Source organism: Lissotriton helveticus, chromosome 1_1 (assembly GCF_964261635.1).
Source record: "Lissotriton helveticus chromosome 1_1, aLisHel1.1, whole genome shotgun sequence".
Taxonomy (NCBI): Eukaryota; Metazoa; Chordata; class Amphibia; order Caudata; family Salamandridae; genus Lissotriton; species Lissotriton helveticus.
In genome coordinates this window covers 337,422,495-337,445,927 of record NC_136057.1, presented here as the reverse complement: position 1 = coordinate 337,445,927, position 23,433 = coordinate 337,422,495, and the positions used below count along the sequence as shown (strand labels likewise).

The 23,433-nt window shown below is 43.4% G+C and overlaps 1 protein-coding gene across 1 annotated transcript in view; it reads right to left on the bottom strand.

The window, feature by feature from the left end:
* TRIM24 (tripartite motif containing 24) overlaps positions 1-23,433 on the bottom strand; it is a 1,142,914-nt gene that overhangs the window by 316,633 nt on the left and 802,848 nt on the right. The window contains exon 14 of the mRNA XM_078672569.1: positions 3,153-3,484. Coding sequence (XP_078528695.1) covers positions 3,153-3,484 — 332 coding nt within the window. The remainder of the gene's footprint in view (positions 1-3,152; positions 3,485-23,433) is intronic.

Below are 23,433 nucleotides of genomic sequence, written 5' to 3'. Positions count from 1 at the left end.
TGTAGATATTGTTGTCGTCGTCGATGCACTCGTCGACGACACCACCGTCATCACTGCCGTCGACGATGGTTTCCTCGTCGACGATGTTAATGAAGCCGTCGACGACGTCTTCGTCGACGATGTCGTCGGCACATCTCCCGTCGACGATACCTTCTTCGACGACGACAACGAAGCTTTCGTCGACGATTCTCCAGACGACGAGCCCGTCGACGGGACCAATTGGATTTTGGGCTTCATTTTCTTCGTCGACGGACCCACCGTCGACGATGTTTTCGTCGTAGAGGACTTAGAACTCCTCTCTGAAGAATGTGAGGAGAGTTTTTTGAAGGCTGGGTCTGTCTTCTCACCCTTAGGAGGCGAAACCAGTTCTGCCTTATCCTTCCCACTGCGGTGGGGGGAACTTCCTGAACCCCGGCTATCAGACTCTCTGGGGGTCTTTTTTTAAGCCTTCGAGGGGCGCCCAACAGAGGAAGATGGGGAACCTCTACCCCTTTTCACTGACCTTTTTGAGGAAGCAAATGAAGACGATTCCTCCTCATCACTGGAAACTCCATGTTTCCTTTCCTTCTGCCTCTGTAGCCATGTAAGCAGTCTTCCAGCACGATCTCTCAAGGTCTTGGTGGAGAGAGTGCGGCAAATTTTGCAGTCCTCTGCCTTGTGATACGGATAAAGGCAGTAAATGCAATCTTTGTGTTTGTCCTCCACAAACAGCCTTTTCTTTCCACAGGTGGAACAGGGCTTGAAAAGGGCTTTCTTTTTCTCAACTTCAGACATCCTGATGAAAAGGAGAGATTTCTGAAGTAAAACTGAAGAAATCCTAAAGAAAAAACTGTAGAAATCTACTTGGAAGTGTTGAAAATAGAGCAGAGCTCAATGGAGACTACCTAGCACAACGTGCGGTAGAAAATCTGAGGCTCTGAGGTTCCTTCAGGAAGGTTCCAGGGGTGAGGCTCTTCTGATTGGCTGATGCCTAAAATTTGGTCTCTTTTACAAAAAGAGGCTGATATGTTACAAAAGGGAATGAGGCCTAGGCCTTTCCTTTCTCTTTTGTACCTACTACTATGGTATTTTTTATTACCGAGACTCCCATTCCGACGACGGGGAATGATACAAAAGCATGGGAATCTATGAAAGTTCCAATACTGGGGCAACGTAACTGTACCATTTTAGGGTGAATTCCTCACAATGTATGAAGCCCTGCACCCTGTGTGTGACGGGATGGCGTTTATACGAATAACGTGTGAATTTCAATGTATTTATTTTACAGTTCTGGGAAAACGCTACAGTTCCCCTGATGCAACCTCAGAGGAATATAGGAGAGAACGTGGCCTAAAGGCTAGGGCGGATTACCTCGGAGCTCGACAACCAGGTTTGAGTCTCGGCAGGGACGCTCAACATTCTGTGATTTGGGCAAATCACTTAACGCTGTGTCTAACAAAAATTAACGAGTACGTCTGTAAAGTAACTGATACTTATGTAAAGCGCTCGGATAACTTCTGGTCTAGTTATCACCATATTAAAAAAAAAAAATTACACGGGGAAGGAGGGGAAGACAGTCAGCAGGCACAATGAGACCAATGGCAGGAGCCCACCTCTTTGTAAACATATGATTGAGGATAAAGCCTTAGAACAGGTAGAATAAGAGTCAAATAACTATTATTTCGGCAACTCCTACCGTATAAAAGTTAAGAGTCCAAGTATTTTACATTGCACATAGTCGAAACCCTGCATAGCTGGTCGAGTGTAATACAAGCATTTATAAAGTAATAGTTCTCGCATTTGCGAGAGCTGGAGCGATCAGCATTTTAAATGACAATCAATTCCTTTACAATGCCAATAGTTCAAACTGTCTCAAATGCAAAACCTTTGTGGCCCCACCACTTTAGCTTGCAAAACTGTAAGCTAAAGCGCGGGTGCCGCTTTAGCTTCCAAAGTAAAGAAATAGAAAAAAAAGATTTTCTATTACTTTAATTTTTAAGTAATCGCGACACCCGCGCTTTAGCACGGTTGCCGCGATAGCTTCCAAAGTAAAGAAATAGAAAAAAACGTTTTTCTATTTCTTTACTTTTGAAGCAACCGCGACACCCGCGTTTTAGCTTACAATGTTGCAAGCTAAAGCATGGATGCCACGATTGTAAGAAAAGTAAATAAATAGAAAAAAAATGGCGGCTGAACGCTTTTTTTCTTTCTATTGATTTACTTTTGTTAAAATCGCGGCACCCATGCTTTATCTTTGAACATCTTAAGCTAAAGCACGGGTGCCATGATGGCTTTAAAAGTAAACAAACTGATTTTTTTTTTTAAATAGTTTTCCTAGATTTGTTTCCTTTTAAAGCAATCGTGGCACTCGAGCTTTAGTCATGATGTTTAAATATAAAGTGTGGGTGCCGCCAAGTAAAATAAATAAATAGATACATATCAAAAGAAAGGCATGCAGCCCTGCTCGGCCAGCAAATAACAAAAGAAAAGCGCAGTCACCATTATTCTTAACGCGGCATGCACTGAATAAATGAAAGGAAAAAAAAAAACATTGAGGAAGAGCGTGTCCTGCCCGCAGAAGGCAGGGACAAGCTATGTAAGAAGATAGTGCTTGGATGCTTTAATTCAAGCCTACCAAGTATCAACACATGTAACAGGGGATGTCCTCATGAGAGGTTACAAGAATAGAAAAGGTGGTACTAAGGAGGGACTAATAAGCCTACTGACGAATGAAAAGCCACGATTTACAAAGGACAGGGATAGGAGCCAATTAAAAAGATTGGCGGAAAGTGGGTGGAGCTTCATGTACTATCCTGAAAACAGCAGGTCTCGAAGAGACAGCGCAAGCGTTACCTAGGCGAGACCTAAAAATGGGGAAAAGTTATCAAGCAATAGAACCAGATATAAATGTAATACTAATGTTTAAGGGTAAAGGATGGTGGAGCTCTGCAAACAGTATTGGCTTAAATGATGGCATTAATGGATGTTACCTTTTGGCAAGATGTTATACTTGAAGACACTTCAAATTATCATTTAGCACCAAAATAATGAAGGGGATTTGAGGCATTCTATCTATAGGCAAGGAGCCACCAAGTGAACCTTATTTAAGATAATAGAACTCTTCAGTGTCAGTTAACCTATGTGACATACATTGGGGCTAGAAGTGCAATTACCTTGGAAAGTTCATCAGAGTTGGAACATGGCATGATAGGTGGAAAACTTTGGGGCACTTGTCGCAACAAAGAAGCTCCCCTCCATTCTGGCAAACAGCACACCAATCCTCATTGGGATCATCTTCTTTGCCACCACTGCTACCCTCTGCAGAATGACGGGGTGTCATTGGAGTCATGGACATCCATGCTGGCTTTCCACTAAATGAGTTTCCTTGATGAGTAGGTCTGTCTCCCGTGCTGTCTGGTGCATCCCTTCTAGGACCAGCTTCTGCTCTGGAATTATTATTGCTGTCCAAGAGCATTGACGTAAGAATGCTTCTTGAGTAGCTAGACTAGAAGGAAATAAATAGGAGATTTAAAGAAATCATGAATTAAAAATATCTCATAAAAATACTGGTCCTCTAATTCTTTCATTCCATTGTCAAGAATTCAAATACAAATAACCAATGGTTTGGTAATTTCATTATTTCCTATTTGACAGGGCAAATAGTTCATGTAACTTGTCAAAGACTAGCAAAGCTATTTGTTTTGAGGTGGGATCCTGGTGAATACAGCATTTTGCCCAATAGAAATTCTCTTTTTCCCCTTCTATTTTTACATTTCTATTTTGCATCCTTCTTACATTACATCATATCAGATTTTAAAAAAAATGAATGGCTTCCTACCTGTAATCCTAGTTGTTTAGGGGAATCTCCATTGAAATCATAAGCATTGAATAGTCTCGTCCACATGCAGACTTCTTCCAAAGTATACATTTCTGTGTCACATCTTCACCTTACTTCAAAAAGGCCAGGACATTTTATGTGACAAAAGAAGTTTGGCTGATCCTAGACTACTGTAACGCCCTATATATGAACATAAAGAAGTCCTCACTGAACAGATGGCAGGTTATTCGGAATGCATCAGTACGACTGGTATTGAATGTACCAAAACACCTCTCAGTGCGGGAGGGTGTTCGTGCCCTGCCGATGCTGCCAGTCAAGAACATAACGACAAAGTGCTCTGCATGGTATACTTGGCTTTTCACTATCAAGGGCCCTTGTCCCTGTGAACATTATTCCATTGGTATGCCCCTAGGAGACAACTGAGATTATCTTCTCTTAGGAAGGTGACCATTCCCAGATTCCGTAAAGGCAGGTGCGGTGGCCGCTCATGCTCAGATGTGGCAGCTAAATTATGGAACATCTTCCCGGCACACACTGCGAGGTTGGACTCCTTTGTGATTTCCCGCAAGCAACTAAAAACATGGGTGCTTTCCCTTCCGTGATTGTTGGGCGCTGGTCTCAGTAAATGCTCTTCTTACTGGGCTCATCGCTTTGACGCCTTCAGGCATAGCGCACTTGACAAATTCTATTTCATAATAAAACAACTGTTTGGATTTTCTGATATCCTTAGTTTTGTCTACATAAAATTTCAGGACACCTCGATTCAAGAGTATACAGAAATTTCTCTTTTGGAGAAGAGGGGTTTTGAAAGAAATTTGATAAGGTAACAGTTTGGCTTACATAAAAATCAGAAACTACGTTACGGAGGAATTTAGAATGAGTCCTCATTATAACCATATTACTACGGAAAGCTGTATATGGTTCCTGGGAACATAGGATACTGCTAACCCAGTGTGTAGAGGTTATAGCCAAAAGGAAATCAACTTCCAGGAAAGGTGGTGTAAGGAGGCCTTAAGGATAGGTTTGAAGGGAGAGCCCAATAACACTGAAAGGACAATATTAACTCCCATGGAGTGGAAGATCTCAGAATTGAGGAAAAACACTTTCCTAGTGCACCTCCTGGTAGTCCCTAATAACTGACATCTTGACAAAGAGGTTTACAAAGGACATTCACTGCAGGTAGCACTGGCTGTCAGGTGGACTTTAATGGAATCAATTTTAAAACTGATCTGCCCAAATGAAGAATTTCAGTAGTAAAGCTTCATCTTGACAGGTAGTAGGTTCATTATTCTACAGAATATGCAGAATCCCTTCCCTTTAAAAGAACAAGAAGGTCTAGTGTTTTGTTTCCCTAAGTTTATACAATCCTGTGGGAAGTTCAAATGGCCATATCACATGGAATCAGAAGACAGGTTACTAAACTTAACGATGGTAGTGTTAGGGTGCAGCATCTGGCTCACAAACTTGTTCATAACGCTCCATCTGCACTGCAAGCACCTGCATGGCAGTTTGACACACAGCTGGGGTCACTATGGAGCAATGACAATCATTCTGGCTACTGAGTAAGACAGTTTAATGAGAACTGCGGAGATCACGGGGGAATCGACAGAAAAGCATAGATACATTTGCTGGACCAGTCAATACACAGGGCATTCCATTTCATTGCTGGTTGGTAAAATACAGAGGCAAAGTCAGCAGATTTTTATTTTCTGCGTTTGCAATCATGTCTAGATGAGAGAAATTCAAGTTGCAAAAATGCCATGTAGGACAAAGTCAATTATGGCTCCTAGTTCACATGGTTGAATACATCTGCTGAGAGTCCGGTTGAGCGTTTTGCGCCCCAGGAAGGTTGACTGCGGTTATGCTCAGATTTTGGGCTTTTAACCACTTCCAGGTGGTTTGTGTTTCCAGGGACAAGGTCTGGATCTCATTCTATCCCGTTTGTTCAGGTAATGCATAATTATTGTGCTGTCAATCAAGTTTTGAAAGGAAAATGTTACTTACCCTGTAAGCATCTGCTCGTGGCATGCAGTGCTGTTGATTCACATGATGTGCATACTCCTGTCATCTGGTGTTGGGCTCGGACATGTGCATTTGTTTTTGTTCAAAGAAATCATTTTGAGTCATGAGGTGTGGCGACTCCTCTTATTTTAGGTAATGCGCATGGGCATCTATTCCATAGTTGGATTGTTTATCCACACGGACGGCTAAAATGTAGATGGAGCAAAGAAATACAGTAAAGGTAACCAGTAAAGGATGAAGATAAAATCTGCAACAGACTCTAGGGGATCAGGGAAGAGGGTGGGAGCATGTGAATCTACATGTGACAGATGCCTCCAGACTGAATAACATTTTGCGTTCATGGCATGTGTGGCTGTAGATACACATGTTGTGCATAGACTGTAAAGCAGTCCTCCCAAAAGTAGTGCCTTAGTCTGAAGATGTTGCAAAAGACTGGAAGAGAGTGCCAACTCTAGTTTGTTGCCTAGCCAGGACAGCTACCCAGTAGTGCTTAGTAAATGTGTCCGGAGTGGACCAAGTAGCAGCTTTGCAGAAGTCAGCTAAAGGTTCAAGTTTATTTATTTGATTTAGTTCTCTACTGAGAACACATTTAAAAAAAAGATAAACATGCATTTGTTATTTAAAAATTGATGAATGATCATTCTAGTACAACTTTAAAAAAGTAAAAAAAAATGTAAACTGATTATAACACACAAATTCATTCAGATGGACTTAAGAAGCGAAATCAAGCTCTGAACGGTTGTACTATTACATCTTGTTTGAATTATTTTAAATACCGCTTTCTGGCATCTACCATTGTCGAATTAGGGCAAACAAACAAAACATGCTTCAAACGTCTTGCACACCTCCGTTACAGAGGTCACATATAAAACTGGCAATTTCGTTAAGAATCCACGTAAAGGTAAAATATTTAAAAGGGAGAATACCAAGCCGAAGTAATGAACAAGTTACTTACCTTCGGTAACGCTTTTTCTGGTAGATACTATATCTGCCTGTGGATTCCTCACCTTGTGAATACCCCTTGCGTCAGCAACATTCGGAAATTCTTTTTTCGTAGCCTCGCGCCGACGTGGACTCCTGACGTCATAGAGACACGACCTCGCTCGCGACTCTGCTGACGTCACCGACGCCTATAATAGGCCCACGCCGGCGTGATGACATCAGTTCCGCCCTTTTTTCCGTGCCATCGAGGCACACGGACGGACCAATGACAGTAGAAATATACAAGTATACATAGTACACAATAATCAAGGCAAAACACACAGTGTTAAGCAAAAGCAGGAAAGCAATTGGAACATTTCCTTGACAACAAAATATATATACATTACATTACAGTAACTCCGGCATAGAAGAGTGGACAACGGGGAGGCGGGTGGGTCAGTGAGGAATCCACAGGCAGATATAGTATCTACCAGAAAAAGCGTTACCGAAGGTAAGTAACTTGTTCTTCTGATAGATACATCTGCCGTGTGGATTCCTCACCTTGTGAATAGAGTCCCACAGCAGTCCCCACTCCCGGAGGAGGGTGTCCACTCTTTTAGAAAAGGAAATCCTGCAGGACAGAGCGCGCAAAGTGACCGTCCCTCCTCGCTTCGGAGTCTAAGCAGTAATGCTTCGCGAAAGTGTGGAGGGAAGACCAAGTCGCCGCTCTACAAATATCTTTTACAGGCACACCTCTGGCCAATGCTGAGGTAGAAGACTTAGCTCTAGTAGAATGAGCCCTTATACCCTCTGGTGGTTCCTTACCGGCCAAAGAGTAGCAGATCTTTATGCAGAGGACGATCCATCTCGACAAAGTTCTCTTATGGACCGCTCTTCCTTTCTTGCAGCCAGCAAATCCAACGAAGAGCTGGTCTTCCAAACGAAAGTCCTTGGATCTGTCCAAGTAAAAGGACACCGCCCTCTTAGGGTCCAGACGGTGCAGTCTCTCTTCCTCCTTAGAAGGGTGAGGGGGAGGATAGAAGGAAGGTAAAGTAATGGACTGCCCTAGGTGGAAGGGAGTTACCACCTTAGGCAGAAAAGCAGCCCTGGTCCTGAGAACCATTCGATCAGCATGTATGGACAAGAAAGGGGGCTTGTGACAAAGAGCTTGAAGCTCACTTACCCTCCTTGCCGAGGTTATTGCAACGAGGAAGACTGTTTTAAGGGTAAGAAGCCTCAAGGGACATTTGTGGAGAGGCTCGAAAGGAGCACCCATCAAAAAGGTCAAGACCAGATTCAAGTCCCACTGAGGCACAATAAAAGGGACAGGAGGAAACATATTTATAAGTCCCTTTAAAAACCTTAAAACCACAGGTGACTTAAAAAGAGAAGGCTGGTCAGGCAAACAGAGAAAAGCTGACAGCGCAGAAAGATACCCTTTCACCGTGGCAACAGCAAGACCCTGCTGAGCCAGAGGAAGGGCAAACTGGAGAACGTGAGACAAATGGGCCTTCAAAGGATCGATAGACCTTTCCCCACACCACGAGACAAATTTCGCCCATCTATAAGAATAGATGGACTTAGTGGAGTCACGCCTGGCTGACAAGATGACATCCACAACGTCAGATGGGAGGGAAAAGGAAATCAGGTTGCCCCGCTCAATCTCCAGGCATGAAGGTGCAATGTCTGGAGGTGGGGGTGTAGAACCTGCCCCTCCATCTGGGAGAGGAGGTCTGCCCTGTGAGGGAGACGGAGCGGCGGGTGAGAGGAGAGGTGGAGAAGATCTGTATACCACACCCTTCTTGGCCAATCCGGGGCGACCAATATGACTTGGGCCCTGTCTTGCCGAATCTTCCTCAGAACCCGAGGAATCAAGGGTATGGGAGGAAACGCGTAAAGGAGTTGACCTCTCCAACTCAACTGAAACGCATCCCCCAAGGCTCCTTGCATCGGATACTGGAGACTGCAGAATGACAGGCAGTGAGCATTCTCGCGAGTGGCGAACAGGTCCACCCGAGGAGTCCCCCACATCTGAAAGATGTTGTGAACCACCCCCGGGTGAAGCCTCCACTCGTGGTCGGCAGAGAACTGCCGACTGAGACTGTCTGCACGAACGTTCAACACCCCGGCCAGATGATTTGCCATCAGACAAATCTGATGGTCCTGAACCCAGGACCAGAGACGCAGAGCCTCTCTGCAGAGACACTGCGACCCCACTCCTCCCTGCTTGTTGATGTACCACATCGCAGTCGTGTTGTCCGTCAGGACTTGGACTGACCGACCGCGAAGGGAAGGAAGGAAGGCCTTGAGTGCCAAACGTATCGCCCGCAATTCTAAAAGGTTGATGTGAAGCAACCTTTCCTCTGGAGACCAAAGGCCCTTGACCTCCAGATCCCCCAGATGAGCACCCCACCCGAGAGTGGATGCATCCGTTATCACTGAGGCCACTGATGGAGGCAGATGAAAAGGCTTTCTTTGAGACAGATTGCCTTCCACGCCCCACCAAGACAGATCCGCTGCAGCTTCTCTGGAGATCCTCACCGACTCCCTGAGATCTCCGTTGTGTTGATACCACTGCCTGCGGAGGCACCACTGGAGTGCCCTCATGTGCCAGCGTGCATGACTGACCAACAGAATGCAAGAAGCCATCAGACCGAGCAGGCGGAGGACCTTCAGGACTGGAACAACCGCTCCATTGAAGAATAAAGGAATCATCTCCTGTATGTCGCGAATCCTTTGAGGGGGAGGGCATGCACGACATACAGTCGTGTCCAGTACAGCACCTATGAACAGGTTGCGCTGGGAGGGCACCAGGTGAGACTTGGGTACGTTTATCGAAAAACCCAACCTGAACAACAACAGTGTTGTCTCCTGCAGATGATGAAGCACTCTCTCTGACGACTCCGCTTTGATCAGCCAGTCGTCCAGATACGGGAATACAGGAATCCCCGATCTTCTGAGATGCGCCGCCACCACTGCCATCACCTTGGTGAAAACTCGAGGTGCAGTAGTAAGTCCAAACGGAAGGACCGCAAACTGGTAGTGCTGCGACCCCACCGTAAAACGGAGATACCTCCTGTGCGACTTCAGGATCGGAATATGAAAATACGCATCCTGCAAGTCGAGCGACACCATCCAGTCTTCTTCCAGCAGAGCCTGAAGAACCTGAGCAAGGGTGAGCATCTTGAATTTCTCCTGCTTCAGATAAAAATTCAAGATCCTGAGATCTAGGATTGGACGAAGCCTGCCATCCTTCTTGGGAATCAGGAAATACCGGGAGTAGCATCCCTGACCCCTTTCCTGCTCTGGGACCACCTCTATCGCACTTTTTCTCAATAGAGTTTGGACTTCCTCCTGAAGGAGTAACAGATGTTCCTCTGAGCAATACCCCTGGCAAGGAGGGTAATTGGGAGGGAATTCCCGAAAGGGAAGGGCATACCCATTTTCTACGAGATTGAGAACCCAAAGATCTGATGTAACCGATTCCCAATCTCGTAGAAAGTGGGTAAGCCGACCCCCCACTGGGCCTACATGATCCTGAATGGCGGATCTAGGGCTGCTTTTCTGTGGCTGGGGGATTGGAAGAGGTGGAGGAGGAGGAGGCTTGACGCCCTCGAGGACGTGCCCTCTGCTTTCCTCTGTAAGACCTATATAAGGTATTCTGCTGCTGCTGCTGTTGTTGCTGCTGCTGCTGGCCTTGTCTATATGACCGAAAGGAAGAGCGGCCAAATCCTCTAAATTTCCTGGTCGTTGCGCCCCTGTCCTGAAGGCCAAGAGACCTAGCAGTTGCCCTGCTGTCCTTGAATCTTTCCAAGGCCGTGTCTGCTTTCTTTCCAAAAAGCCCCACACCATCGAAGGGCAAATCCAACAATGCAGACTGCACATCAGTTGAAAAATCAGAAGACTTTAACCAGGCTGAACGCCTCGTGGCAACCGCCGTGACCATGATCCTTGCCACAGAATCCGTAGTATCAAGTCCACTTTGGATGACCTGACGAGCCGCCGCCTGAGAGTCAGACAAAGCTTCTTCAAAGTCTTTTCTACTTTCCTCAGGAACCTTAGGGACCAATGAACGCATAGAGTCCATAAGAGCATGAATGTATCTTCCCATAAGGCAAGTGGCGTTAGAAGACTTCAAAGCCATACTGGCCGAAGGAAAAACCTTTTTCGCCACTTGATCCTGCTTCTTGGCCTCTTTGTCGGCAGGTACTTGCGGAAAAGCCCCAACAGACTTTTTAGAGCAAGCGGCCTGAATTACCAAACTCTCAGGGGAAGGATGAGAAGATAAGAAAGCAGGATCCTCAGGAGCCACTCTATACCTCCTTGCCACACTTTTCGAAACTGCAGGAGCAGAAAAGGGCTTCTTCCAAACCTCCATGATGGGATCCTTTAAAGCGTCATTAAATGGTAGCAAAGGTTCCACCGACGAGCTTGGAGAATGGAGGACCTCTGTTAACAAGTTCGACTTAAACTCGACAGAAGGCAAAATCAAACCCAAAAGTCCTGCTGCCTTCTTCATGACAACATGATAAGGTTGTGTGATGTATTCCTATAGGTTCTGTATCGATCCCCCTATTCCTGACCCTATTCTGGTTAACAAACTAACAAGTTAACTAGCAGCCATCCCATGAGGCAGAAAACCCCCATGATGCAGGAACCGTTATCTGATAAAGCCACACTACGGCACAGGAACGTGTTATCTGATTAGGTCATAACGCTTGCCATCTAATTAGACAAGCGATATTCCTCCAGCCCCTGATAAGGCATACGGAGTTCTCAAAACAAATCAAACCTATGACAACCTGGGAAAAACCCTGCGGCCATTGTTTTGATTTCACCGAGAACTTCAGCAAAAGAATGTGCTAACGACCTGGTCGTATGACATCCTTATTGACGTATCTATGTCCATCCTTACGTCAATCTCGGCACCTTAAAGGTATAAATATTACCGATATTGCCCTATGCAAACACACGCGGTGGTGACGAGATCGGAGCAGCCAGACTTGCCGAAGCCCAGAGCAGAGCAGACCCCGCTGGCGCAGCCCCGCCTTCCTGACGTGCTGAGAACGAGAAGCTGTCTATTCTCCTGCCGAGAAATCCAGCTCTGGCGCTTCCGGGTAGCCCTCGCAGGCAGCCTGGAATATCGAGGCCAGAGACGAGAGATACCATCCCTCATCCATCCTAGATTCCAGGTACAGAACTGAATAACCCCTCACAGAGAATTCTTTAGTCAGTCACTTGGCAAAACAAACTTAACTTAAACTGTAACTTTCTATTCCCGCCCACGCATTAGACTTAGGTCAGGTACACGGGGTAGGCGTAGTTAGAAACACCAGTTGAGTACGAGTAGTCAAATGTATATGTGTATGTAATATATCTTATTCATTTTAAACCTTCATATGGCTTAGAAACCATATCAATGTTTTTACAGTATTATTTTATACTTCTGCTTTTAATGTATGCACTTTACTTAACCATAAGTATTGCAATAATATCGATCCATTTCTCTTGTATGAGAAAAGAGACTGATCAATAAATAACATCTTTTATTGAACACGCCCGTCTCTTCCTTTTCTCTACAATCTGATGAGACTAAGAATGCACGTACTGACTGAGTAAAATAAATTGCCTTTTGTTCACACGACTCTCGAGATACACTCTTGATTAGGGGAGAGCAAAGTTGTCATGTTCTATGGTTGTCAGAAACTAAATCCCTTCTTGTCTATCCAGGGAGGTTCAACTCCTCCTTGCCTATTCGAGAAAGTTTCTAGTGAACTCTGAGCTAGCTGGCAAACCCAAAACTTTAAGTCTAATATCGACAGTAGTAGACCTAGTTAACGTCTGGTCTAGGCCTATACTATTGAAGGTATATTTCCAATGCGCAGAGCCTATTGGGATAATAGGAACTACACTACATGGCGCCCAACGTGTTTGGAAGGGCGATAAAACTAACGTAAGACATTTAGAGAAACTCAGTCGTGCTTTCTCACTCAGACCCCTTTTCCCATAATACTCCAAAGACGTCTGGAGTGGGTGAAAGGTAATATCCGCCAAACCTCGCAGGAGGAAACTCCTATGTATGGTACTTGGTTTAGTCAACGTTGAAGGATAAACCGTTCCAAAATATTGTGCATCTAATCTTTGTTTCCATAAGAAACCTGATCTGCAAACAAACAAAGTAACCATCCTGTCGGTAAAATGGTAGACATTGATGATGAAAGAGAGGCAGTTAGATTAGCAACTGAACTCGCAGCAGCTGATACTGCACTGCAAGAAGCAGACCAGGATATAATAGTCATCCCGGTCATCAAAAGGAAATCTATAACCTTAAAACTTATAGAAAATGGACTGACACCTAGAGGTGGTACAGTCATATTCGTAATTGAGGCACACGAATATCGCCAGACAGAGGTATACTATTCATGGATACATTTTCCAGCAGCAAATGCTGTAACAAAGTACTTCCACTATTACAAAACAGAGGAACCTCCTGAAGAGTATACTCCTTTCGAGGAGGTGGAAGTACCACTTAAATTTCAAGAGCACCTGCTCTTATTTAATGGCGCCCTAAAACACAATCACATTACCAGGCTCGGTCCTTTAGGTAGACCAGGAGCAACGTGGCCGGTCCTAGCCGGATACACACCACATCCAGAGTTCGAAAGAATGCCGGCAGCAGATCTTTTAGTACAACTAAAACAATTAATAAAGATACATAGACAATTAGTCCAATATGTGATGCGGACTTCAACAATTCAACCAGCAATTAAAATTCCACAGCTGACCCCTCACCAGGGGAACACAAATAAAATTACACCACAGAACATACAATCCTGCCTAGGTAAAGTACCAGCTAAACGGGAACAAATACCATTCTGGTTAGCACAAAAAATCACCCAAATAGAGGCTGTGTTTCCAGACACGACCCCGTTAGAAAAACACAGGATTCTGACTATCTGTCTTCCAATGGGAATCGCACCACACATTGAGGACTGTGACACTTGGGGTACAGTCTTTGCTTCCATCTACACAAAAACGCACGGTGTTCCATCCATTTCGGTAATACCAGATGTGCTAAAACAAATTCAAGACGAATATGGTCCAGAACCCGCTTTAACTCTTGGTATGAAATTACTAAAAGACTTCAAGCAGGTCTCGGCTATATTATTAGCCAACATAAAGGGAGAAGCAGCAAACGTGGCGATCCGCCAGAGGCTAAAAGAGACAGATATAGCAGACCAACCAGCTGAAATTGCCAGAATCATAGAAAAATCCTATGAGGAACTAGGTAGAGATAGTTTAGGTGGAATACCAGTAAAACCACAACTGATTGAAAGTCCTGAAAAAATATTTTTTAATAATAACTCAACATCACAAAAAAAGAGCTGGGATGGAAACAAACAATCCAATCCTAAAGAAAAGAAATTCCAGTCCAGAGGAAGGTCTCCTAGGCGAAGAGAAAAATCTCCGAACCAAAGACACAGGTCACCCCAGAGTGACCCCTCTGGGAAAAGATATAACCTTAGAAATAGGGATAATATAAAGAAGCCTGATAGATATCAAGACATTGATACACGTCCCTCTCAATCTTTTCAGACTTCCTCGCAGAAATCGGAAAGAAGAGGACGATCAGAACAAAGAGAAGAGCACGCCAAGTCCAAAGACAAGGAACCTGCTCAGTTAAAAAAGAAATTACAATTTCCAAAAAAGAAGGTAGCCAGTATCAAGGTAGTTAACAATGCCGAGAATACTGAGGACACAACTGAAAAACGGAGAATGGGCTCAGACAATGCTAGACAGCGCTGCAGAAGTGAGCATAGCTCGCAAAGTCCTTATGAATCATCTGGAGACAGTGGACACGAATGAATATCTTCAAGTGGAAACTGCGGACACCAGAGTTAGCAAACCTCACAAAATATATGAAATAACTTTACGTATAGAGGGGGATAAGACTAGAAAATAAGGGGACTATTTTGGGATAATCTCTCCAAGGGCTATGACATCCTTCTAGCTGAAAATGACTGGCCACCAGAGTTTGTCAGGGATTGCCCTCATGGCGAAGAAATAATTATGCCTGCCTTCTCAAATCACATCCCAATTCATAAAAAATACACACTTGCTAGAAAGTGGGCAGTAGCCCTAGCTCCTGCTTTATATAAAAATCACGTAGGATGGGATGAGGACTCTCCTCCTCACAAAATCCAGTTAAAATCACAACCTACTGCACAGAGGCAGTACCCAATTAAGCAAGAAGCTAAAAAACAGGTAAAAGAAATCCTAGATCAGCTAGAATACCAGGGGGTGATTGAAACTTGCACCTCACAAATGAACAACCCTTTGTTTCCGGTCTCCAAACCAGACAATTCATATCGTCTAGTTTTGGATTACCGACACCTTAACTCATGTTGCAAAACTTTTGCAGTGCAAAACTCGCATAGTGCTGCACTAATGAATAACATAGTGCGCAAAAAATACAAAACAACATTAGACATCTCTAATGGATTCTTTTGTCAAAACATAGCACCAGAGAGCAGATATTTGTCTGCATTCTCAATAAATGGCACTCAAAAACAATTCTGTCGGTTAGCCCAGGGGTACAAGAACAGCCCGGGAGTATTCTCAGCGAGAGTAACAGAATTACTACAAACATATGACGACGAAGCATTATCGTATGTCGACGACATATACTTAACAGATGATGACTTGGAGACTCACTTGAAGCGAGTGAACACCATAATACTTGGGTTCGCAGCAGAGGGTTACAAATTCAACTTTAAAAAATCCAGAATTGCCCATCTGACAGTCCTGTTCTTAGGATATGAATTATCAAGTGAAGGCAAAAGCCTAGCTGACAATTTTCTAGAGAAATGTGCCGAACTCCAAGCACCTAGAACACTAAAAAACCTACAGTCAATTCTAGGCTTCCTAAATTTTGGAAGAACATACATTGCAAATTACGCAGAAAGGGTCAAACCCCTTTATGATCTAATAAAATCAGATTTTAAAAGAACCAATTGGACTCAAATACACACACAAATTCTGAGATCCTTACAAACAGACATGCTAATTAAAACAAAATTAGAAACACGTGATAACACACGCAATCTTGTGATTCGAGTCATCCCAGGAAGATGCGGATTCACATACCTGACCTCTAATGAGGGAGAAAAGGTACCAATTGCATTCAAGTCACACTTGTACACTAAGGCTGAAATGAAATTCAGCCCAACGGAAAAAATTCTAACTGCAACACAGACAGCTATAGCAAAAGAACGAGCCCTGGCACAAGGTAAACGAATAATAATCGTGACACCGATACCAGCCCTAGAGGCGGTAACAAAGGCAAGCATTCCAAATGCTAAAGCGCTCCATCCGAGATGGATACAATGGGCTAATTCTCTTGCTGCAACAGACGTAGTATACAAATTTGATCCTAACTTAAAAACACAAGAATTTCTCCAATATGAATTTGAATGTCCTCCGCCGACCGAAATTCTGCCTCTAGAACATTACGACTGTATAATATACACAGACAGATCAGCACAACCCGCAGTAGGGGGTAAACAAGCCTACAGTGCTGCGTGCGCGATCGTTAAAGGTCGCTGGCACGAAGGGAAATTTAAACCAGCTATCACTAAAAGACAATCTCTAGGAGATTGTACAGCTCAGCGAGCTGAACTACTGGCGTTCAAGATGGCGCTTGAAAATACAGATCGAGAATTCCTCACACTCATAGTGTGCGATTCGTATTATTGCGTTCAATCTTACAATGAATACTTGCAGATCTGGCTTCAGAATGGTTTCAAGGATGCGAAAGGTGGCACAATCAAGCATAAAATGCTCTGGGAACAAGTAGTTCTTTTACAGAAAGAACTACCAAAGACTCACGTGATACATACTCTGAGTCATCAGCGTGATGGCGTTCACGTTGCAGGGAATTCATTGGCTGAGACAGCCACAGCGGTAGCAACTAAATCGGCTTCCGTAGGTCGAAAAAAGCGTACAGTGAAGTATATTGACAGTGAAACAGTGCTGGCAGTGAAAACGTCATCAAAAGGTGACTGCTCAGCGCTACCGATCAACTATCCACTCAATTATACATACATAATCGATGCAAACTCCGTCCCTTTTGCTCGAATCCCTGGAGTGGGGGATAGAGTGATTCCAAACATGGACAGGAGAAACTTGTTAATCGCAGACGCACATATGGGCGAGGGTCTCAGACACCTCAAACTAAAAGATTCTCTGGAAGAATTACAATCAAGGTACTGGTGGCCAGGCATGAGCCTGCATCACACCATGTTTGTAAAAAAGTGCCCCAACTGCAACAGGAATCGCAGTGGTGAGAGAAACGGTGTAATACCGTGTCGTTTCACTCCAGAAAAAATCAACAGTAAAAAGCAAGGCTTGCGATTAACATATACAGGCTAGTTTCCACTTATAATGTAGATCACCAGCCCTCGGCTGACGTCTGGACTGTTATACAAAGATTTGCGAGTCTAAATGGCATATACGCTAAGAGCATGCTACGTCTGACCATTGTTTTCACTCTAGCCCTCCAGCCTGAGGGGAAACATGGCCAAATGAGCATAGCACAGCGGGAATCTTCTCACTTCCTTCCTGAGGGATACGGGATGGTGTAAAGAAAAAACCAAGGCATAAAGCAATCTATAACGGAAAGGATATTAGGTTCGGGAGCTGGGTGAGTCATACATCTAATAAGTGTCCAACGTAGTCTAAATAACCTGCCAAGAAATTCTCTGAAGGGATTCAGTCCGTACGAATTATTATTTGGAACTAGGATGTTAATCTCTGACCTTGACAGTCAGACTTCAGTGGTAAAGGAAAAAAGCTTTGATATCAAAGATCGTTTGGCTATTTTACAGGACTTAAACGAAACAAGAAAAGACCTGAGCAACATAAAGTTGAAACAGCAGCCAACAACCACTGAAGAACCACCACCTGTCCCAGCAAGACCTGTCTGGATTCCAAAAGTCGGGGATCTAGTCAGAGAAAAGATCGCGGTAAAGAAGGAATTTGGGCCTTCTTACAGAAAAGCAGTTCCTGTCTTGTCTGTCAACGGGACAAGATCAGTAGTACTACCGCCGCTTGCTGGCAAAAAGGAGAACCGAGTTGTATCCATCGACCTGGTAAAACCACAATCATGTGGCCGATAACAAATAGTAGGCCAAATGGACTCCCCATAAGTAGCAGAACACCAAGGTTCGCTACCAGTACAGAGGTCCTAACAAAGAGGCTAATCACATTTGAAACGCCTACAGAAGAACGACAAGGACTATGCAACAATGCAATGGAACTTAGACCTCTGAACACCCAAATAAAAACATTTAGCAGAGACACACCAACCTATAATGAAGTAACAAACGACTATGCAAGAAACAGTAATCCTGAAGCAATTGGAACAATTGACAGAACTGCATCCGGCTACTTCATAAACTTCGATGATTCCTCCGAAGGCTTCACTGAATCAAAAACACAGCCATCATCAAAAACCTTTAAAGATAAAGCTAAAGAACTTTTGAAACAACTGAAAGAAACATATCTGATTTCTCCATGGATTGAATTTTGGGTGGGTTTTGGTGCATTTATCCTCATACTTTGGCTCATCATGATACTAACTTTGGGACGCTTCATTGAGGGAAAATATGCTAAAATGGACACAGCAAGTCAGAAAATCAACTTGATCCTCAAACCACACACATCTTCACACGTCGAGAAAAGAGAACTTTCTTCAGTCAACTTCACAGCCAATCCTATACCGGGTGGGGTAGCATGGGACAACACTGACTACGAAATCTATGGTCCGGTTGAAATCCTGAAATATCCACACCAAATTAAAATCTCATTGAGTGACTTCGTAAAACCAAGCACATTTGCTGATGATTGGGACTTTGAAAGTATAAACAATATGATGTCTGACTTAGTGATGTCTGCTAAATTTACTAAACATGATTATTTGCAGGGTTCTACAAATTATGATAGTATGTATTGCTACAACCACTATGGTAACCATTTTTTACACAGATCTGCACAACCTAGAAATGTTTTAAATTATAATCAATGGGAACATTGTGCAACCCCTCCAAAAGGAAGCTCAAGAACCGTTTATGACAAATATTCATACTTTTCAGGTTTTAACATAAGTAATGCTGAAACATTTTATTTCAAATTGTCAAATAAGACAGGGACAAAGACCATGATAACCAACACAAAATTGATATATTCAGACTCATTCTTTGAACAAATGAATACTTTTGGTTTTGATTATTGGGACAAAAATGTTGAAGTAAAGAGTGTTTGGGGCACAAAAGAATGGCAAGTACAGGGTATAGAATCTTTGTTTAGAGCCTGCATGATCCCAGAACAAATTATATTTTTAAATGACACTGTTCAACAAACTACCTGTCTTGGCTTAGCCAAAATCAAAGACTTAAATAAACCGTCTATTCCAAAACCAACAATGAACAGCAATAGCTCTACAGATGAGGAGATAGACATAAACTATGTATTAAACCAAACAGAACACATCCAGATTGGAAACAGTGGTTGATCTGGCCCACAGATACTAATAACTGTTAAGACAGATTCCTGAACAAAACACAGGGGTTCAAAATGACCAGGCCAGACCCTAGATATCCCCAAAGACATCACCCAGGGATAATAACCACCTACAGTGTGGGCAAATTATGCCTTCAATGGCTACAAACTTCCACACTGGCAGAAATTAAGCAACACCTAACTTTACTTACTGATGGTGCTGACTTGCGTGATTTCACTATGGGACCACGCAAACAGCGTCAAAAGCGTTTCATAGCAGCCTCTGTATATGCAGCATACAATGAGGCCTGGAAGGTTACTCAAATTGAGACAGCAGAAAGGATACGGGAAATTGACCGTATTAATTTGGAAAAATCACTTTCTGTAGTGGACAATGGGTTAATGACTGTCCTCCAGAATTTTTTCTCTGGACAGCATTGTGTCTTCAGCAATCGACATAATATCACAAGACTTACTGTTGTTACAACACGGTCAGTCTCAATTGCGTTCTATTGTACAGCTTGGCTGGACGTTACAAAATCTGCGTTCAGGCTATGTGCCTTGGCGTTTAATCAACACAACGTCACTTTTCAATATCTTTAACCTTACTGATAAACAAATCAGTATGGCCCAGAAGGGTGCTGATTATACAATCCTGAGCATTGAGAAACTCGAAAGATTACCAGTGACAATGTCAGAACGACCTGTCAGTGAATGGATAATACATGGGATAATTAATATTCCAATATCAACCTTCAGGTTTCAATACTGCCAAAAATATATACAGGCTGGCATGTACGAAAAATTGGGAAAAGGGTACATTAAAACAACATGGAACCTGCCCTATTCACATGCATGTGTCAGTAATAAAGGACAGAAAGTGTTTCTTAGTGGCAATAATTGTGCGATGTCACTAAGCGGTACACTTCTGTGTAACGGAATTAGTTTGCATGGAGCCTGTGAAGGGAACTCAAATAACCTTTCATGTCACCAGCTAGGCACACCTGCTACAGAGATCGAACCATTCTTTCAAAGACTCTATAATGGGAGTTACATTCTAATTGTGGACCGCAGATGCTGTAGTCTTATGCCCGGGACTCCTTATCTCGTAACTACCACTGCGAAGGTCAAGTGCTGTGGACGCTTATTGTTCCCCAGCTCCTTTCCAGACAGGGAGGCAAGGGCATGGCCCAACTTGAAAATTACTTCTATTCGAATAGATACTTTAAGCAGAATGAAAACAGTGCTTCTTCAGACGCCGACAAGGCTCACGTCATCAAAAGAAACGTATGATCTCCTAGTCGCAAGGACGACTGCAGAGATACATTCATTGTTATCGACTAATTCCCCCATACATTTCGCAGAAATCCTGAATGAAATCTTAAATATTTCTGATACCAGTGGAGTCTCAAAAGTATTTAAGACAGTATTTTCGATGGCATTAACACCATTCAAAGCCATACTGGGTATTTTTCCAGATTTCGTCCATTCGATTTTTGGCGGACTTCCCCTCATTTTAGGACTAATTGCAGGAATCCTATTCTTGGTCCTTATATTTCGTTATGGCAAACCATGTCACAGACAAAACACCTGCGACAAGGGAAGAAACAATCCTAGCCATTGGATACCGGGACCGGATATCAAAAATCCTGGGACTATCCCGGCTTAGAGACCTGAACATGACTTGGTTTCTTTCATTTCGACCAATGTGGCATCGATGTGTTTTACCTGTATTAAGGTGCCTGCTATGCGGAGAAGAATGCGTGTTAGACACCTGTCTGACGCTACAATCGGATGCGCCAATGGATGCAGAAACATTGTTGAGTCCAACAAAGGCTCATGCTTTGTGCTGCCCTCAACGGCTACCAATCCTGACGACGGCATTCGTGGAAGCTTCACCACTACGATTAAGGGGTAGTGAAGTTCAAAATGAAAGCAGCATCGATCAGGTACGACCTTCTGTCAGCAATCCAAATCAGAATGTCAATGGAGACAATCATGCGCACGAATGCATGGTAACACCTATTTCCGAGTTAGTGGAACTCTCCCAGGAAGCTGTTGACAACTTTTTCGAGAGTCTAAATGATATGATGTTCTCACCAGAGCAGAAATAGAGACTTTTGAGCAAGCTCGTACACGGCGTTCCCTGAATTTGGCCTTCAACTAGAAAAGCAAAATACCATGAACATTTTTCCCTCCAGTTCACGGACAGCAATTTTTTCAGCAGCCCCAAAATATTTTTGCATATTTTTCGGGACACTATCTTCTGCTTAAAGTAAGAACTATTCTTAGAGAACTAAGATTTCTACTTTTAGATAGCTTATAGACATTAGCTGCCCGCTGGTATGTTCATAATTATTTTATTCTGTGATGGAATGGTCTCGAACTTTTTTCTGTATTAAGAGCCATTTCATGTGTAAATTCTCATATACCATTTAGCAATAATGTATACAAATGCGTGATTACTTTAGCATTATTTCACAGCTTGAGTGCATACAATACATGTAAATGCTTTTTTCCCCGTATATTTGATAATTTCAAAATGCATTTATGTATTTTGGGGTGGTAGGGTATACAAGATACTCTACCGTATGTTTTACTATGCATAGATTAGTAAATATGTCCATAGTTAGCGTGGAGTGGGTGTGATGTATTCCTATAGGTTCTGTATCGATCCCCCTATTCCTGACCCTATTCTGGTTAACAAACTAACAAGTTAACTAGCAGCCATCCCATGAGGCAGAAAACCCCCATGATGCAGGAACCGTTATCTGATAAAGCCACACTACGGCACAGGAACGTGTTATCTGATTAGGTCATAACGCTTGCCATCTAATTAGACAAGCGATATTCCTCCAGCCCCTGATAAGGCATACGGAGTTCTCAAAACAAATCAAACCTATGACAACCTGGGAAAAACCCTGCGGCCATTGTTTTGATTTCACCGAGAACTTCAGCAAAAGAATGTGCTAACGACCTGGTCGTATGACATCCTTATTGACGCATCTATGTCCATCCTTACGTCAATCTCGGCACCTTAAAGGTATAAATATTACCGATATTACCCTATGCAAACACACGCGGTGGTGACGAGATCGGAGCAGCCAGACTTGCCGAAGCCCAGAGCAGAGCAGACCCCGCTGGCGCAGCCCCGCCTTCCTGACGCGCTGAGAACGAGAAGCTGTCTATTCTCCTGCCGAGAAATCCAGCTCCGGCGCTTCCGGGTAGCCCTCGCAGGCAGCCTGGAATATCGAGGCCAGAGACGAGAGATACCATCCCTCATCCATCCTAGATTCCAGGTACAGAACTGAATAACCCCTCACAGAGAATTCTTTAGTCAGTCACTTGGCAAAACAAACTTAACTTAAACTGTAACTTTCTATTCCCGCCCACGCATTAGACTTAGGTCAGGTACACGGGGTAGGCGTAGTTAGAAACACCAGTTGAGTACGAGTAGTCAAATGTATATGTGTATGTAATATATCTTATTCATTTTAAACCTTCATATGGCTTAGAAACCATATCAATGTTTTTACAGTATTATTTTATACTTCTGCTTTTAATGTATGCACTTTACTTAACCATAAGTATTGCAATAATATCGATCCATTTCTCTTGTATGAGAAAAGAGACTGATCAATAAATAACATCTTTTATTGAACACGCCCGTCTCTTCCTTTTCTCTACAATCTGATGAGACTAAGAATGCACGTACTGACTGAGTAAAATAAATTGCCTTTTGTTCACACGACTCTCGAGATACACTCTTGATTAGGGGAGAGCAAAGTTGTCATGTTCTATGGTTGTCAGAAACTAAATCCCTTCTTGTCTATCCAGGGAGGTTCAACTCCTCCTTGCCTATTCGAGAAAGTTTCTAGTGAACTCTGAGCTAGCTGGCAAACCCAAAACTTTAAGTCTAATATCGACAGTAGTAGACCTAGTTAACGTCTGGTCTAGGCCTATACTATTGAAGGTATTATTCCAATGCGCAGAGCCTATTGGGATAATAGGAACTACACTACAGTTGAACATCCCTGGAGGGAGCATCAGGTCTTGAAGGCAACGACCACTCTGGAGAAAACTCGAGACCACTAGCATCCGCCAGGTCTTCAAAA